Source organism: Leopardus geoffroyi, chromosome B3 (assembly GCF_018350155.1).
Source record: "Leopardus geoffroyi isolate Oge1 chromosome B3, O.geoffroyi_Oge1_pat1.0, whole genome shotgun sequence".
NCBI lineage: Eukaryota > Metazoa > Chordata > Mammalia > Carnivora > Felidae > Leopardus > Leopardus geoffroyi.
Genome location: NC_059337.1, coordinates 43,054,874 through 43,074,695, shown reverse-complemented (window position 1 = coordinate 43,074,695; position 19,822 = coordinate 43,054,874). Strand labels below are relative to the sequence as shown.

Here is a 19,822-nt window from a genome sequence, read left to right as displayed (position 1 = left end):
TTTTTTAAAAAACTTAACATTTATTTATTATTGAGAGACAGAGCATAAGCATGGGAGGGGCAGAGAGGTGGGGGAGACACAGAATCTGAAGCAGGCTCCAGGCTCTGAGCTGTCAGCACAGAGCCTGACGCGGGGCTCAAACTCACGAACTGTGAGATCATGACCTGAGCCGAAGTCGGTCGCTTAACCGACTGAGACACCCAGGTGCCCCTGGGGTGATTTTTTTTTAAATTAACTATGCTTGAACTCCCAACTGATAAATTAGTTAGTTGCAATGTTATACATTTTCGGTGTTATAAACAATGAAACCAATACATTCATTATAAATCAATTATCTGAAGTTTCAACCTTCTGAAAAAAACTACACCTAGAGCAAACAGATTATCTTGGGATTTTAGGAAATCTTTTAGATCTTATATCCAGTCATTCATATGGAAGCTATAAGTTTCATGAATCAAATGTAGACTAAAGGTAATTGTCAGCTTGGAAAGGCCAAAGAAAAAAACTAATTTTTTTCATTTTTAAGTTATTCGAGAATTTCATTAAACATTCTTTACCGTTATCAGATCATAGTGAGCTGGTAAAAACAGAGTCCTATCAGTTTCAGCAGCTTTTGCCTAAAAGAACATAATGGGCTCATAGATAGGCTTTCTCTTCATCATAAGGTTCTTTTGCATTTGTACCAAGATAAAGCATATTCATAGACCCTGACCTGAAAATCAGACCCACATCCCAGCCCATTGATAGCATCACTACATGGACATTAGGATCCCTTTTCACCTCTGAGACAACTCCGAGAGATTCAAAACACCAGTATTGTCATTCAATTTGATGGTCAGATTCTAACCAAGATCTACATCCCAAAGAGCTAAGAAAATATACAATTCAATTATGTCATAAAAAAATTATCCAGTTTTCACAGCTCAGAGCCCTCCATTTGTATACTCTTTACCATTAAAAAAAGCTTCTCTTTTAAAAAATTCTTAATAGTATGTGAACTTTTACCTTGAATCTTGATTTCAGCAATATTGTTCTTCTCATCACAAACAATGACACAGAAAGCATTCAACTTGGCAAATAGTCTGAAGTCAATAATGTCCCTGTCTTTAGAGGATACAATCACTAAAAATAAAACAAAGCATTCTATCACATGGGATTCGAGTAATTCAAACTCTATTAAGGTTTCTTGATTGTATTAAGTGAACCATATTTCTGTTTTAAAAAATTATAAAATTCTCAAGCTCTTAAAGATTTCAAATACTCTTTTTGCTTTACATCTTCTGTACAGTTTGTATTTCTCATACTGAGATGTTACTTTCATAATGCACAAGCAAGAAAAAAAAACATAAAATAAATAAGGACACTGAAACTCAGAGAAATTAAATAATGTGCCTATGGTCATATAATTTAAGTAGCAGAGGCAGGATTTTGAACTGAGTTGTTTCTGATTTAAAATCTGGGTTCTTAACCAACTACATGCTATCCCTGTACTGTTACCCCCAAGTCTCTGGGTCTTACTACCTTATTTGTAAAATGGGAAGGGAAGACTAACCCTTTGTGGAGCTCATTCAGGAGCCACTGAGAAGGGAAGAAAAGTTCAGTGTAAATACAGGTCTTCTTCTCTATTATCTACCTACAGCATTCCCCACTACCACCAAAATAAGAAGAAAAACAGGTATTTTTTTAAAGCACCAGTATTAGTTACATTTGCCTTACACAGCAGTTACTCACATATGATTTTGTTTGAAGAAAAGCACAGAAGTGGGGAAAATGGCATGCAAATGACCGAACTTGATGATCTCTACGATTCCCATTTACCTCTAGAATTCTAATATGCTTGTTAACAACAAGTGTTTTTCATACCTTTCTGCACACCTGAATTTTTTTGTTGCTTTTCAGCTGAAATTTGTACTTCTTTGGTGTCACTTCTTTGGTCATCTGATGGGATAATGGTTGTCAGGTAATTAATAGAAGACAGAAGAGCTTGTGTTTGCAGCAACAGATTTAAAGATGAAAAAGTCACCTAGAAATTTTTCAAAAAGAAAGTTAGTTTTCCAGGCCAATTATAACCATAATTTCCATGATGGAACTGAAAGGCTTCCAGCTAGATTTACATCACTGCTTCCATAGCTTAGAAGGAACAGAGAGGAGATAAAGATTCACGACTCAGACTCCTTAAAGAGGAAATATATGGACAGTAAATTACACTCACACACATTGTGAATTCCCATGAGTAACGCAATTATTCTGTTTCCCAAATATAATTAACAAGAAACCTATAATCTGCTTGTCATGGCCATCTCGATATTCATCACGTATAGGACTTTTGGATCTTCAATGGACTTTTTATTTTGATTATATAAAACTTGAAAGTTAGATCATGAAACTCCAAAATCACCATGTGTTAATACTATGTCGAGAAATGATTTCAAATGTGAAATTCAGAGATTTAAAAGTACAATTATTAAGTAAGTTCTCAGTTACTAAATTATCTTCCAAAACCACAATGGTCCTATCATTTAAATATATATATATATATATGAATGTGTATAAATGTGTGTGTGTATATGTGTATGTGTATAAATGTGTATGTGTGTGTATATATGAATGTACATAAAACTTTTAGGAAAAAAAGTGTTACATTTTTTAAAACAATGACTCCAGAAAGCTAAGATACCAACAAAAATTGCTTCAGTAATAATGTGGTTTTCTAACAGCAAATTAAAAATTATTTAAAAATCTTTGCTTATATAAAAGAATTTCCTTTTATTGCCTCAAAGCACTAAGTGGATATAAAAATTATAAAAAGGAAGGTTCAAGAGGGTACAAAAACGCTGATTCGAAGGGGCACATGCACCCCAATGTTTACGGCAGCACTATCAACAATTGTCAAATTATGGAAAGAACCCAATGTCCATGAACTGATGAATGGATAAAGAAGATGTGGTATACATACACAATGGAATACTACTCAGTGATTAAAAAAGGATGAAATCTTGCCATGTGCAACAACATGGATATAAACAGAGGGTATTATACTAAGCAAAATAAGTCAGAGAAAGATATATGATTTTACTCATGTGTTATTTGATAAAGACAACAGATGAACAAAGGGGAAGGGTAGGAAAAGTAAGATAAAAACACAGAGGGAGGTAAACCATAGGGACTCTTAAATACAGAGAATGAACTGAGGATTGTTGAGGGGAAGCAGGTAGGGGATAGGTTAAATGGGTGATGGGCATCAAGAAGGGCACTTGTTGGGATGAGGACTGGGTGTCATATGCAAGAGATGAATTACTAGGGTTCTAGTCCTAAAGCCATGACAACACTGTACGTTAACTTGAATTTAAATTAAAAATAAATAAATAAATAAGTAATTTTTAAAAAGGAAAGTTCACAATATTCCACAAATTCTCCCATCTCTCAAAAGTGTAACTTCAAATACCTATCTCTGATTTTCTTTTTAAAATAATCCACAATTGGGGTGCCTGGGTGGCTCAGTCGATTGAGCGTCCGATTTCAGCTCAGGTCATGATCTCACAGTTCGTGAGTTCAAGCCCCGCGTCAGGCTCTGTGCTGACAGCTCAGAGCCTGGAGCCTGTTTCACATTCTGTGTCTCCCTCTCTCTCTGCCCCTTCCCTGCTCATGCTGTGTCTCTCTCTATCTCAAAAATAAATAAACATTAAAAAAAATTTTTTTTTTAAATAATCCACAACTATATTGTCTCCTCTTCCTCCATGTGACTACCTTAGTATGGCTTCAGATGTACTCAACATCTTCATGTATTTCCCATACTTTCTCAGGTCTGCATTAAACAACAGTATGTAGTTTAATTTGTTGAAAACCTTGTTGGTTCTTTATAAATCAAAGTTCCATTGTCTATCGCATTCCCTGTTTTTAGAAATAATTAGGATGTGCTACAGGAAGTCAAAACACCAGCTCTATTATAATCAATGACAAACATAGAACATGGTAGGTATCTAGGAGTTTTATAACTTTTACTGACTCTTGATTATTTCATCAAATTACCCACCCAGTCATTATTCCTCAAAGGATACTGAAGCCTTCCACAATAAGTTGTTTTCAAATAAGATATACCCTTTTAATAAAATTTCTTACCTTAAGTGTTTGTTCAGTTTTTTCAAAAGTAGTTTGAAAACTAGGTCCATTCTTATCAGCCTAAAAAAAAGAATAGAAGTTCTGAAAAAAGATTTAAGACCAAAGTAAATAAATAACTTATTTATGATCTCGTTTATTTTTTACATTTATTACATTTATTCTGAATATTACATTATTCAGAAATTTTGTATATATTTAATTTTACTGTCATTGTTTTAAAGTGACATCCAAGTTATTTATTATAATCATGCAATTTTGTTCTCCTCTTCAAATATGAAAAACATGGCAACATGTACTTCTAGGAAACTATAACTAGAGACCAGAATTATAAACTCTGAAAGTTGTAAGGTTTAAAGGTCATCTAGTCCATCCATCACTTAATATATCCCTTTATATCTTTGGAAGACTATTTTAGGTTATCTCCACTGAAAGAAACCTCATTTTCTTACTTAATCTTCAGAGAACTTGTGATTTAATCAGGCCTTGGTACTGAGTCAAAATTCTACCTCCCAACACAATTATCTATTGGTTCAAGTTCTGTCTCTTGGGCACATCCATAGGAAATTCATTTTTACATCTTGTGAGAAGACTTCTGCCTAGGCTAGCTTCTCTGCCTCCCTGATGCCACAAAGTCTTATGTTATTTATGAGAGAATCAATCACATTATATTTTAATTGTTATCTAACTTGTCTGTCTGCCTACTAGTCCATAAGTTCCTTGAAAACAGGGCATGTTTTTCATCTCTGTATCCCAAGTGCCTAACAGAATCTGACAAAGGCATTCAATAAATGCTTGTTAAATGATTAAACAAATCAACTAATCTTGAATAAAGCTAAATACTCTTACTTCCTTCAGCATTTCTCATACGATATCTTTTTGAGTCCCTTCCCAATCCTGGTAGTTTTCTTCTGAACCCAATCAAATTTGACTCTATCCCTTGTGATATAGGATACTCAGCCAAATGTCACCTACATTTACAATGAACTTAGGTAGGTAAATGTGCCCCAAGAGGTACAAGTTCATGCTACTTCATCCCAAGCTTCCATCTTTGGGGATAGGGAGTTTGGTGTCTTTTTCTTTTAAAAAAAAAAAAAAAATTTTCTTAAGTTTATTAATTTTTGCAGAGAGAGAGACAGAGCATGGGCAGGGGAAGGGGCAGAGAGAGAGGGAGACACAGAATCAGAAGCAGGCTCCAGGCTCCGAGCTGTCAGCACAGAGCCCAAGGCAGGGCTCAAACCCACAAACTGTGAGATCATGACCTGAGCTGAAGTCGGACGCTTAACTGACTGAGCCACCCAGGCACCCCGAGTTTGGTGTCTTTTTATTGGTCCTATTCTTCTACTTAAGTAAAAGAGAAAGTGTATAAATGAAAAGAGAAAAAATGGATATTCTTATGATTAAAATCTATGACACAAATCTAGAGAATTTTGTAATCTGCTGTCATCTTTTTCCTTCCAGAGGACAATTTAGAGTATACAATAAATATGTAAACATTCTATGGCCCTTACCTTAATATATTCTACTTTTAAGAGATCTAATCCAGGTTTATCAGAAGAGCTAATCAAGTGAAGGGGCTTCTTTTTGGATCCTAGATTAAAGAAAAAGAAGAAAAGTGTTTCAAATAAACTGTTCTTTTTAAGACTGGAATTTTATTTATTTATTTATTTATTTATTTACTTATTTATTTACTTATTTATTTATTCATTTATTCATGTATTTAGTGCACTCCCCCACATGAGCGCAAGTGGGGGAGGCGCAGAAAGAGGGAGAGAGTGAATCCCTAATAGGTACCGTGCTGTCAGCACAGAGCCCAACTTAGGGCTCAATCTCACAAACCATTAAATCATGACCTAAGCCCAAATCAAAAGTCAGACACTTAACCAAGTGAGCCAGCCAGGCACCCCTAAGATTGGAATTTTCTAGATCATTTTCTTAAAAAAATATATTACTTAAGCTTTAAAAGCCTACCTGCACATATTTTCATGGTTATTTAATATTAATATCACTGGTGTATAAATAGACCAATCCAAATGCTTCTCTTACCTTTAGCATCCAACTTACTTAAAAACATGCATATTTATTTTTATTTGATTTTACATCTATATTCAAAAATAATCAATACTTCTCTAGATATTTTTAAGGATATATGTGCATTTGTATGGCAGTAGAATGCTTACAAATTAAGAAATGAATCTAGTTCATCTCTACTCTTACCAAAAGCTATTTAACTTTGGCTTTCTCAACTATATTGTAAGAATGAACTATAAAAATATGTAATATCCTATTGAGCTATAAAATTCAAAGAGCAAATATTTCATTCACATTAAAGAAACAAATAATTTTTCTCTGTTTATGGTAAGAGAGAAGGCTTATTTTACATAGAAAATTAAAGTATGTTGTAAGGGAAGGGAATTGCCAAATTTCTTTTCATTAAAAAACTACAGATACACTACCAGATGTCCTTTATGTCCTGAGGTAGATATACCAAAGGAAGTGTGTCAAAAAGCTGTGGAAGGAGAAGTGACTTATGTACCATTTTATCCGTCTTTTATTATTTTCAGTTCTGTAAGTCCTGCTCCTTCTGAATAATCTTAGAATTTTCCCTTCACCTTAAAGGTCATAACCTTCCCTAAAGGAAAAAATAGCCTAGCAAATTTTTCCCATTCTCCCCCTCAAGAAAGTAAACTCCATCTTAACACCATGTTTACAGAACATTACTAACATATAAAACATTTTTCCTCTAAACTGAGATGTGTTTTAATTTCAACTACTAAAAAATAACAAAAATAGGACTTTATATTTGGCTAAAATACTAGTCAAATATAAAATGTAGATTCACCCAATCATTCCTCAAATATTAATGAGCACATAAACTGTACACTGAAGTAAACAAACGATAAGAGCTTCTAAAAGAATGAATTTTATGCCCCATTCTAATTCTTATAACCTACTGAGCTTCTGATACGTAAACACTATTCAATACAAAGAACAAGAACTTAAAGTTGTAAGATCAGAGATAAATTCTAGGTTTTGCCATTCATAAGATGCATGGTCTTGAATAAGCCACTTAATCCCTTTATTTAAACTTTCTTTGTGGGAGGGAAGATGGCGGCGTAGGAGGACGCTGGGCTCACCGCGCGTCCTGCTGATCACTTAGATTCCACCTACACCTGCCTAAATAACCCAGAAAACCGCCAGAGGATTAGCAGAACGGAATCGCCGGAGCCAAGCGCAGACTAGAGGCCCACGGAAGAGGGTAGGAAGGGCGGCGAGGCGGTGCATGCTCCACGGACTGGCGGGAGGGAGCCGGGGCGGAGGGGCGGCTCGCCGGCCAAGAAGAGCTCCAGAGTCTGGCTTGAAAAAGCGGAGGGGCCTGACGGACTGTGTTCCAACAGCAAGCGCGACTTAGCGTCTGGGAGGTCATAAGTTAACAGCTCTGCTCGGAAAGCAGGAAGGCTGGAGGACAAAGGGAGGGAGAGCTGCTGAGCCCCTGGACAACAGAGCTCAGTTTGGTGGGGAACAAAGGCGCTCGCCAGCGCCATCTCCCCCGCCCATCCCCCAGCCAAAATCCCAAAGAGAACCAGTTCCTGCCAGGGAACTTCCTCGCTCAGCGCAAACACCCAACTCTGTGCTTCTGCGGAGGAGCCAAACCTCCGGCAGCGGATCTGACTCCCTCCCGCTGCCACAGGGCCCCTCCTGAAGTGGATTACCTAAGGAGAAGCGAGCTAAGCCTGCCCCTCCTGCCCCTGTGCACCTTGCCTACCCACCCCAGCTAATACGCCAGATCCCCAGCATCACAAGTCTGGCAGTGTGCAAGTAGCCCAGACGGGCCACACCACCCCACAGTGAATCCCGCCCCTAGGAGAGGGGAAGAGAAGGCACACACCAGTTTGACTGTGGCCCCAGCAGTGGGCTGGGGGCAGACATCAGGTCGGACTGCGGCCCCGCCCACCAACTCCAGTTATACACCACAGCACAGGGGAAGTGCCCTGCAGGTCCTCACCACGCCAGGGACTATCCAAAATGACCAAGCGGAAGAATTCCCCTCAGAAGAATCTCCAGGAAATAACAACAGCTAATGAGCTGATCAAAAAGGATTTAAATAATATAACAGAAAGTGAATTTAAAATAATAGTCATAAAATTAATCGCCGGGCTTGAAAACAGTATACAGGACAGCAGAGAATCCCTTGCTACAGAGATCAAGGGACTAAGGAACAGTCACAAGGAGCTGAAAAACGCTTTAAATGAAATGCAAAACAAAATCGAAACCACCACAGCTCGGATTGAAGAGGCAGAGGAGAGAATAGGTGAACTAGAAGATAAAGTTATGGAAAAAGAGGAAGCTGAGAGAAAGAGAGATAAAAAAATCCAGGAGTATGAGGGGAAAATTAGAGAACTAAGTGATACACTAAAAAGAAATAATATACGCATAATTGGTATCCCAGAGGAGGAAGAGAGAGGGAAAGGTGCTGAAGGGGTACTTGAAGAAATAATAGCTGAGAACTTCCCTGAACTGGGGAAGGAAAAAGGCATTGAAATCCAAGAGGCACAGAGAACTCCCTCCAGACGGAACTTGAATCGATCTTCTGCACGACATATCATAGTGAAACTGGCAAAATACAAGGATAAAGAGAAAATTCTGAAAGCAGCAAGGGGTAAACGTGCCCTCACATATAAAGGGAGACCTATAAGACTCGTGACTGATCTCTCTTTTGAAACTTGGCAGGCCAGAAAGAATTGGCACGAGATTTTTAGTGTGCTAGACAGAAAAAATATGCAGCCGAGAATCCTTTATCCAGCAAGTCTGTCATTTAGAATAGAAGGAGAGATAAAGGTCTTCCCAAACAAACAAAAACTGAAGGAATTTGTCACCACTAAACCAGCCCTACAAGAGATCCTAAGGGGGACCCTGTGAGACAAAATACCAGAGACATCACTACAAGCATAAAACATACAGACATCACAATGACTCTAAACCCGTATTTTTCTATAATAACACTGAATGTAAATGGATTAAATGCGCCAACCAAAAGACATAGGGTATCAGAATGGATAAAAAAACAAGACCCATCTATTTGCTGTCTACAAGAGACTCATTTTAGACCTGAGGACACCTTTAGATTGAGAGTGAGGGGATGGAGAACTATTTATCATGCTACTGGAAGCCAAAAGAAAGCTGGAGTAGCCATACTTATATCAGACAAACTAGACTTTAAATTAAAGGCTGTAACAAGAGATGAAGAAGGACATTATATAATAGTTACAGGGTCTATCCATCAGGAAGAGCTAACAATTATAAATGTCTATGCGCCGAATACCAGAGCCCCCAAATATATAAAACAACTACTCATAAACATAAGCAACCTTATTGATAAGAATGTGGTAATTGCAGGGGACTTTAACACCCCACTTACAGAAATGGATAGATCATCTAGACACACGCTCAATAAAGAAACAAGGGCCCTGAATGAGACATTGGATCAGATGGACTTGACAGATATATTTAGAACTCTGCATCCCAAAGCAACAGAATATACTTTCTTCTCGAGTGCACATGGAACATTCTCGAAGATAGATCATATACTGGGTCACAAAACAGCCCTTCATAAGTTTACCAGAATTGAAATTATACCATGCATACTTTCAGACCACAATGCTATGAAGCTTGAAATCAACCACAGAAAAAAGTCTGGAAAACCTCCAAGAGCATGGAGGTTAAAGAACACCCTACTAACGAATGAGTGGGTCAACCAGGCAATTAGAGAAGAAATTAAAAAATATATGGAAACAAACGAAAATGAAAATACAACAATCCAAACGCTTTGGGACGCGGCGAAGGCAGTCCTGAGAGGAAAATACATTGCAATCCAGGCCTATCTCAAGAAACAAGAAAAATCCCAAATACAAAATCTAACAGCACACCTAAAGGAAATAGAAGCAGAACAGCAAAGGCAGCCTAAATCCAGCAGAAGAAGAGAAATAATAAAGATCAGAGCAGAAATAAACAATATAGAGTCTAAAAAAACTGTAGAGCAGATCAACGAAACCAAGAGTTGGTTTTTTGAAAAAATAAACAAAATTGACAAACCTCTAGCAAGGCTTCTCAAAAAGAAAAGGGAGATGACCCAAATAGATAAAATCATGAATGAAAATGGAATTATTACAACCAATCCCTCAGAGATACAAACAATTATCAGGGAATACTATGAAAAATTATATGCCAACAAATTGGACAACCTGGAAGAAATGGACAAATTCCTGAACACCCACACTCTTCCAAAACTCAATCAGGAGGAAATAGAAAGCTTGAACAGACCCATAACCAGCGAAGAAATTGAATCAGTTATCAAAAATCTCCCAACAAATAAGAGTCCAGGACCAGATGGCTTCCCAGGGGAGTTCTACCAGACGTTTAAAGCAGAGATAATACCTATCCTTCTCAAGCTATTCCAAGAAATAGAAAGGGAAGGAAAACTTCCAGACTCATTCTATGAAGCCAGTATTACTTTGATTCCTAAACCAGACAGAGACCCAGTAAAAAAAGAGAACTACCGGCCAATATCCCTGATGAATATGGATGCAAAAATTCTCAATAAGATACTAGCAAATCGAATTCAACGGCATATAAAAAGAATTATTCACCATGATCAAGTGGGATTCATCCCTGGGATGCAGGGCTGGTTCAACATTCGCAAATCAATCAACGTGATACACCACATTAACAAAAAAAAAGAGAAGAACCATATGATCCTGTCAATCGATGCAGAAAAGGCCTTCGACAAAATCCAGCACCCTTTCTTAATAAAAACCATTGAGAAAGTCGGGATAGAAGGAACATACTTAAAGATCATAAAAGCCATTTATGAGAAGCCCACAGCTAGCATCATCCTCAATGGGGAAAAACTGAGAGCTTTTTCCCTGAGATCAGGAACACGACAGGGATGCCCACTCTCACCGCTGTTGTTTAACATAGTGCTGGAAGTTCTAGCATCAGCAATCAGACAACAAAAGGAAATCAAAGGCATCAAAATTGGCAAAGATGAAGTCAAGCTTTCGCTTTTTGCAGATGACATGATATTATACATGGAAAATCCGATAGACTCCACCAAAAGTCTGCTAGAATTGATACATGAATTCAGCAAAGTCGCAGGATACAAAATCAATGTACAGAAATCAGTTGCATTCTTATACACTAACAATGAAGCAACAGAAAGACAACTAAAGAAACTGATCCCATTCACAATTGCACCAAGAAGCATAAAATACCTAGGAATAAATCTAACCAAAGATGTAAAGGATCTGTATGCTGAAAACTATAGAAAGCTTATGAAGGAAATGGAAGAAGATTTAAAGAAATGGAAAGACATTCCCTGCTCATGGATTGGAAAAATAAATATTGTCAAAATGTCAATACTACCCAAAGCGATCTACACATTCAATGCAATCCCAATCAAAATTGCACCAGCATTCTTCTCGAAACTAGAACAAGCAATCCTAAAATTCATATGGAACCACAAAAGGCCCCGAATAGCCAAAGGAATTTTGAAAAAGAAGACCAAAGCAGGAGGCATCACAATCCCAGACTTTAGCCTCTACTACAAAGCTGTCATCATCAAGACAGCATGGTATTGGCACAAAAACAGACACATAGACCAATGGAATAGAATAGAAACCCCAGAACTAGACCCACAAACGTATGGCCAACTCATCTTTGACAAAGCAGGAAAGAACATCCAATGGAAAAAAGACAGCCTCTTTAACAAATGGTGCTGGGAGAACTGGACAGCAACATGCAGAAGGTTGAAACTAGACCACTTCCTCACACCATTCACAAAAATAAACTCGAAATGGATAAAGGACCTGAATGTGAGACAGGAAACCATCAAAACCTTAGAGGAGAAAGCAGGAAAAGACCTCTCTGACCTCAGCCGTAGCAATCTCTTACTCGACACATCCCCAAAGGCAAGGGAATTAAAAGCAAAAGTGAATTACTGGGACCTTATGAAGATAAAAAGCTTCTGCACAGCAAAGGAAACAACCAACAAAACTAAAAGGCAACCAACGGAATGGGAAAAGATATTTGCAAATGACATATCGGACAAAGGGCTAGTATCCAGAATCTATAAAGAGCTCACCAAACTCCACACCCGTAAAACAAATAACCCAGTGAAGAAATGGGCAGAAAACATGAATAGACACTTCTCTAAAGAAGACATCCGGATGGCCAACAGGCACATGAAAAGATGTTCAGCGTCGCTCCTTATCAGGGAAATACAAATCAAAACCACACTCAGGTATCACCTCACGCCAGTCAGAGTGGCCAAAATGAACAAATCAGGAGACTATAGATGCTGGAGAGGATGTGGAGAAACGGGAACCCTCTTGCACTGTTGGTGGGAATGCAAATTGGTGCAGCCGCTCTGGAAAGCAGTGTGGAGGTTCCTCAGAAAATTAAAAATAGACCTACCCTATGACCCAGCAATAGCACTGCTAGGAATTTATCCAAGGGATACAGGAGTACTGATGCATAGGGGCACTTGTACCCCAATGTTCATAGCAGCACTCTCAACAATAGCCAAATTATGGAAAGAGCCTAAATGTCCATCAACTGATGAATGGATAAAGAAATTGTGGTTTATATACACAGTGGAATACTACGTGGCAATGAGAAAAAATGAAATATGGCCTTTTGTAGCAACGTGGATGGAACTGGAGAGTGTGATGCTAAGTGAAATAAGCCGTACAGAGAAAGACAGATACCATATGGTTTCACTCTTATGTGGATCCTGAGAAACTTGGCAGGAACCCATGGGGGAGGGGGAGGAAAAAAGAAAAAAAAAGAGGTTAGAGTGGGAGAGAGCCAAAGCTTAAGAGACTGTTAAAAACTGAGAACAAACTGAGGGTTGATGGGGGGTGGGAGGGAGGAGAGGGTGGGTGATGGGTATTGAGGAGGGCACCTTTTGGGATGAGCACTGGGTGTTGTATGGAAACCAATTTGACAATAAATTTCATATAATAAAAAAATAAAAAAAAATAAAAAAAAATAAACTTTCTTTGTAAAATGGGAAGAATATTCCCTATACAATGGAGATTTATGTGGACTCTCTGAGGCAGTAGATCACAGTAGTTAAGAATACAGACCCTAGGGCCAGACTTCCAGGGTTTAAACATGGTTCAGAGACTAACCAGCAGTGTGACCTTGGTTAAATTATATAACCGATTTACAGCTTAGTTTCCTTTTTGTAAACTGGAGATAACATTGTTATAAGGATTAAATGAGCTATTATTTGTAAAATCCTTAGAACAGTGCTAGCTATTATTTATTTAAAAATATTATTATATACACAAAAGTGTCTCAAATACTCAAAGTGAGACTATATTTACTATTAACCATTATTTCTATTTGTGTGGCTGTTACCTTGAATTTCATGGTAATCCAAGCTGATTTTCTTTAAATAAGATACCACAGTTACATCAAAAGTTCTCAATGTAGCCTCTGTTCCCAAATGAGTAACATTAAATACTAGAATTGTATCTTCTTCTTTCTGTTGTTTAGTAAATTCCAAAACAACCTAAAAGAATCAAGACACCCATTAAAAGCATGATAAATATTCTGAATCATGTTTAAAAAACAAAATTTTTCTTCATACATTTTATCATGAGAACAATAGCTCATACTTCTCTAATACCATAAAATTGTTTACTATGATTGGAAATTATACCTTAAATTCTATTATTCAGAATAAAACTACATCTATATAAAAATCGTGATAAAATTTTACATCAATTATTGATTTACTTTTTAAATTTCCTTTTTTTAAACAGGAATATATGCATTCTTACTTAATATGATTTTCTTAAACCTCTATCTCAAAACAAAAATCATGTTTGTTGATTTAAAAAAAAAGGCATTTCCATTAAAGTAAAAAGTAGGACAGTCTAGCTATTTACTACTAAAGTACTGTTTAAATTTATTCTGGATATAACAGCCAATATATTTAGCCAATCAAAACCAAAACACATATGTGACAATTTTTAAAACATAACAGTACTTTGGTACTCCATCAAGAGATGGAGAGCTTTGTCCACTATCTTTGAATTTCAATCAACAGACTACAGAAGCCACACTTTTAATGACTGCCAATGATAAAAAAAAAAAAAAAAAAAAAAAAAAAAAAATGCCCATAAATGTTTCACCTGGGAATGCACACTGAGGGGAAGCTAATTGGCATGTAAAAAGTTCAACTACCCTGAAACTGCCATGCTCAGGGGGCTATGAGTTGGTATTTCAGTCAACAGTCCCACCTGAGCTCCCAGCCACCAGCCAGTGGTGAGCCAGTCAAGAGCCAGCCTCATGACTGAGGCACTTCTGAGACCCTCTGAGACTTCAGGTCACTGTAGCTCCAAAAAATATGACTGCACCACATGAAAAACTATACACAAAAATTACCAATCTGGGCCCTTCCACAATTCCTAACCCATAATACTCTGAGCAAAATTAAACAGTTGTTTTGAACTACTATGTTTTAGGATACCCTGTTAGGCAGCAATAATAACAGAACAACATAAATGATGAATAAAAGCAAAAATTAGTATTATTGGCAGTGGTATCATTACACATTTAAGAAAAAACAGGGTGTCAACTAAAGAGTAGAAACAATAAGAGAGTATAGTAAGATACTCAGTGCAGAGTTGTTACACAAAAGTAAATTTCAAATAAATCAATGATTTAAATGAAAGCAATAAAAACATAAAATAATATATTAAATTGTGGGTAAATATTTTTGTAATAGAAGAGAATTTTCTAAACATACACTAATACTAAGATATAAAGAAAAAATTTAATATATTTCAGTACAGCAACATTTAAAACTTCAGAATGACAAAAACATCAAATTGAGAAAAATATTTCTAACAGCACTATTTTTTCTTAGATGATGCTGATTGTTGATAATTTCAGTTCATTCATTCAATATTCAACAAAATACTTATTGCGCATCATCTACCATGTATGAGGCCGTCCCAGCAACTAGGGACATCGAAGTGACCAAACACACAAGGTTCTTGTCCCGATGGAGCTTATATTCTAGGAAGAGTGGGGAAAAGTCAGGGCTGCTATCTCGTATTGGGTGATCAGACCTTCCCAATAAGATAGCACTTGAGCAAATAGCTAATGGAAATAAAGAATCAAGTCATACAGAAAAACAGTGTTCCAGGCAGAAAGAAACCCCAGCAAGCACAAAGAATGTGCTCTGGTATACATAAGGAAGAACAAAAGCCAAGTGTAAGTTCCATAAGGCAAGAACTTTGCGTTCGCTGCTGTAACTGCAGTATGTTAAACAATGCACTTCATGATGGCACTTGATGAATACTTATTGAAGGGATGAATGAAATATGGCTGGAGCAGAGTAAGCAAGGCAGAAGAGAACTGAAAATGAATCTAAAGTCACATGGGGTGACCTATATGCTATAGCAAGGTGTTGTAGGCCACGGGAATGACTTAGCCCTTTAGTCAATAGAGAAGCCAGGAGATAGTTGTGAGCAAAGACATGACATCATCTTTCACTTTTTTTAATGTTTATTTATTTTTGAGAAAGAGAGAATGAGCAGGGGAGGGGCAGAGAGAGAGGGAGACAGAGCCCCAAGGCGGGCTCAAACCCATGAGTTGTGAGCCAAAGTTGGTTGCTTAACTGACTGAGCCACCCAGGCATCCCTGATCTTTCACTTTAAAAGGATCACTCTGAGGGCACCTGGGTGGCTCAGTGGGTTGAGCTTCTGACTCTTGATTTCGGCTAAGGTCATGATCTCAGGGACATGGAAACAAGCTCCGCATCTGGCTCCGCACTTGGAGACTGCTTGAGATTCTCTCTCTCTCTCTCTCTCTCTCTCTCTCTCGCTCTCTCACTCTCTCTCCTTCTGCCCCTCTTCCCTGCCTGCACTCTCTCTCTAAAATAAAAATAAATAAAAATTAAAAAATAAAAGGATCACTCTGGTTATCATGTGGAGAACAGAGTACCTTACAGAAGCAGAGAAAGAATTATGAGGCTACTGCACTAGTCCAGGGAATATGGTGACTTGGACAGTGCAGGAGCAATAGAAGAGAAGACCAATCATTTGAATGTATTCTCAAGTTAGAGTCAAGGGATTGTTGGTATTTTAGACGGGTATATGAAAAAAAGGGAGCAAAGAAGGCTAAAAATAAATGACATGTATTTCTTTTAAACAAATACCAGTAATACTTAGAGGGATTTATATACACAATTAAAATCTGGTATTTCTGACTTTATATTTTAGGACATCACCTCACATTGGGATAAAAAGCAGTCAATAAGAAACATCTTTTTATACCTCTGTGTTTTATTATTAAAGAAATGCATATTTACTATTAAGTATATTTAGAATATAGGGAAAAGCAAACAGGCAAAAATAAGAAATTATAATTCCTCCACACAGAGATGAACACTATCAAGTATGATCAAAGAAAAAAATGTATGTGTATGTATAATTTCTAAATAGAATCATAATGTCCTCAGTATTTTAATCTATTTTTGTTCCAAAATAATGATATTTTGTGAACATCTTTCCATGTCAATGTTTTATTACATGACTTTTAATGGCTGTAAAGACATGCTAAAAATCTAGGTTGTTTACACTTTTTCAAATTATAAACATCACAATGAGCAATATTATTCAGCTTAAAAGTAAAAAAACATTAATGTAAACATGTCATAGAAATTTTCTATGGAAAAGAAAATCCCACTTAGGAATCTTTGAGCTTTTCCAGAATAGATTAAATATGGTATAGATCATTCTCATATTACTATTTACAAAATAACATTTCATTTTCCTGGAACCATGCATGTGCGTGTGTGTGTCTGTGTGTGTGTGCTGGGAAGCAGGGAAGACAGAGTACCAAAATTTTAATATATTTTATGTTCAGATCTAGCATGAAATACTTTAAGGATAGTGATAATAGCAATATATTTATTAATGGATGAAACAAATATACATACCTCTTTAATTTCAAACTTCAGTAAAAGATTAATGAGTTCCTCATTTGGGGCTTCTGCAGCTTTTTTTAGTTCTGAACCTCTCAAACTTTTACCAGTCTGTGTCTCTCCATCTTCAGCATCAAAATATTCATCATCAGACTCTAAAGAAGACATTCATTTGACTTGAGAGAATGTCCACAGAAAACTGCATAAAACACTCAAATCTCTCAAAGGTAAAATTCATTTATGAGATATAATCTTCATATTCAGAATCAGAATATATGTCCAATCTTATTTCTAAGTCCCACAAAGTAACTCAACCTGATATATGATAATCATACATAAAGACCAAACCACCCTACTATTTTTTTCTTCAAAAGCTCTGTTTTTCACTTTAGTTCACTCATTCAATATTCAATAAATAATTACTGGGCATCACCCATCATATATCAGTCTGTATCAGCCACCAAGGGCACCAAGGTAAAGAGGGCAGACACGATCCTTGTCCTCATGAAGCTTATACTCTACTTCAAAATTAAACAAGATCAGTTAGGCTAGAGCTAGGAAAAAAGATCAGGTAGAAATTGGGGCCAAAAAAAAAAAAATCTTATATAGAATCTTAAGCACTGTCTATCACAAAAATCCTATCATTCAAATGAAGAAACTTGGGCTTAAAAAAAGGTGACTCAAAATGACACTGGTGGTTAGTAGCACAGCTAGAACTAAAACCAGTGATTGTTGTAACACTTTCTAAATTCCTTTATTTTCTGAAAATTTTATCTCTATATACAAATGTATAGGCTTGATTTAATAAAGAACATTTACTTTCCTTACCTGATTCTACTCCATCTAGCAACAGTGAAGTACTAAGTAGGTCTTTTGTCCTATCTGAAATAACAGGAATTGAGGATACCTGTCAAATACAAAACATTTTTTTAATTTTTTTTCAATATTTGTTTATTTTTGAGAGACAGAGAGCAAGCAAGCACAAGCAGGGGAGGGGCAGACAGAGAGGGGGAGAGAAAAACTGAAGCGGGCTCTGCACTGACAGCAGTGAGTCCAATGTGGGGCTCAAACTCAACAGTGGGATTATGACCTGAGCCGAAGTCAGATGCTTAACTAAGTCACCCAGGTACCCCAAAAAAGTTTAACATACTGATTTAACAGGATCAAATGTACATAAATGAGAAAAATACTGAAAAATTATAGAGTAGAGAGAGAGAGATGGAAAGACACATACACACATAAGACACAAATCTTCCAACAAAGCACATTATGCAATCAACTAGCTAGTGTTTACTAATTATTAAGACTACCACCTGTATTTACAAGGGCAGACTATTTACTACTCTAGTAGATAAGTCTATCATAGTGTGTCATTTATTTGCTATGACAATATTAACTGTTCATCTATATTACAGATTCCTAGAGAATGATAACAACATTAGTTGGCTAAAATTTCATTTCAAAGTGGAAATCTAACATATATTTTATGTTGTAAATGTCAATTGCAAATAAAGTTATCTAGAATTTTTAAGTTTAATGGGTAATAAAATTATATACAAATTCTATTTTGCAACATTTTAAAGAAGATTTATTTATTTATCTATCGATTTATTTATTTATTTTTGAGAGAGCGTGTGTGAGCAGGGGAGGGACAGAGAAAGACAATCTTAAGCAGGCTCCATGCCCAGCACAGACTTTTTATCAACACTCTAAACTGCAGTGAAAATAGGCTTCAACTTTTATCTATTCAATGCCATATGCACTCTTGAACAGAATCAACAACATTAAACTTTAGGAGTCTATCAAATAAATGAAACCGGTCCTAAAAGATATTCAAAAACAAATTAGCACAAAGAAAGATGGAAAAACTCACCATATACACAAATGTAAAGATTCACCATTTTTATTATATCCAGTTACCTGTCTCTCTGGAGACTGTTCAGAGGATTTCTGTGGCAAGGGTATACTGTTAATCAAACAGAGTACATCTTTCATCTTCTGGTCAGAAATTCTCACATGCATCAAAGGAAGTCCCCCGGACACTTTCAATCTAAAAATACAATTCAACTATAAGGTTTTAAGTTCCAGCTTCTTTCTATTATGGAGTGGAGAATGGATTGGAGAAGAGACTACACTGTGGAGTCAAAATGACTTTGATTATGTTTTAATCTAATCAATGCCTCATTTAGTCAACACTGTCAGAGAATGAGAAATTCTGTATAAACCAGGTTTTCAGATAATTTCAATATATCCGTCTTAAGCAGCCAAACCTTTTCACGGTAACTAATTTTTATGAACATATTTTCAGACACAATTATCTAATTTTTAAAACCACTATACATACTCTACTTCCTGGCGTCACAGATTTTGCATTACATAAATCTAAGAGTATCTACTCCATCACTCTCTATTGCCCTGCCTTGCTTTACTTCCTTTTCTAGTACTTGTCAGCCCTGACATATCATATATATACTTGCTTATTTTATGTCTGATTAAAATATAAGCACCCTGAGGACATCTGTTTTACTCACTGGTGAATCACTGCTGTGCTTTCATTAGTTGCCTACTTTTCAGCACCTGCTTCTACACTGCTTCCTTACTCAGCATAAAGGCCTAGGTTTATTTGTCTCAATAGCTTTGTGGCAGCTGTTTGCTGCTCAGGAAGTTCTTTTTGGTTACTGTTTATCTTTGACTTGCTAACTA

The 19,822-nt window shown here is 36.6% G+C and overlaps 1 protein-coding gene across 5 annotated transcripts in view; it reads right to left on the bottom strand.

Annotated features, from left to right (window-relative positions):
- VPS13C (vacuolar protein sorting 13 homolog C) overlaps positions 1 to 19,822 on the bottom strand; it is a 202,233-nt gene that overhangs the window by 107,069 nt on the left and 75,342 nt on the right. For all 5 annotated transcript variants that reach the window (XR_006704645.1, XM_045449539.1, XM_045449540.1 and 2 more), the window contains 8 exons: positions 19,040 to 19,169; positions 17,948 to 18,026; positions 17,135 to 17,274; positions 13,540 to 13,693; positions 5,628 to 5,707; positions 4,120 to 4,179; positions 1,864 to 2,023; positions 1,006 to 1,122 (listed from right to left, as the gene is read on the bottom strand). Coding sequence is in view for 4 of the 5 variants with exons in the window: in XM_045449539.1 (XP_045305495.1) it covers positions 1,006 to 1,122; positions 1,864 to 2,023; positions 4,120 to 4,179; positions 5,628 to 5,707; positions 13,540 to 13,693; positions 17,135 to 17,274; positions 17,948 to 18,026; positions 19,040 to 19,169 (920 nt within the window). In the remaining variant the exon portion in view is untranslated. The remainder of the gene's footprint in view (positions 1 to 1,005; positions 1,123 to 1,863; positions 2,024 to 4,119; positions 4,180 to 5,627; positions 5,708 to 13,539; positions 13,694 to 17,134; positions 17,275 to 17,947; positions 18,027 to 19,039; positions 19,170 to 19,822) is intronic.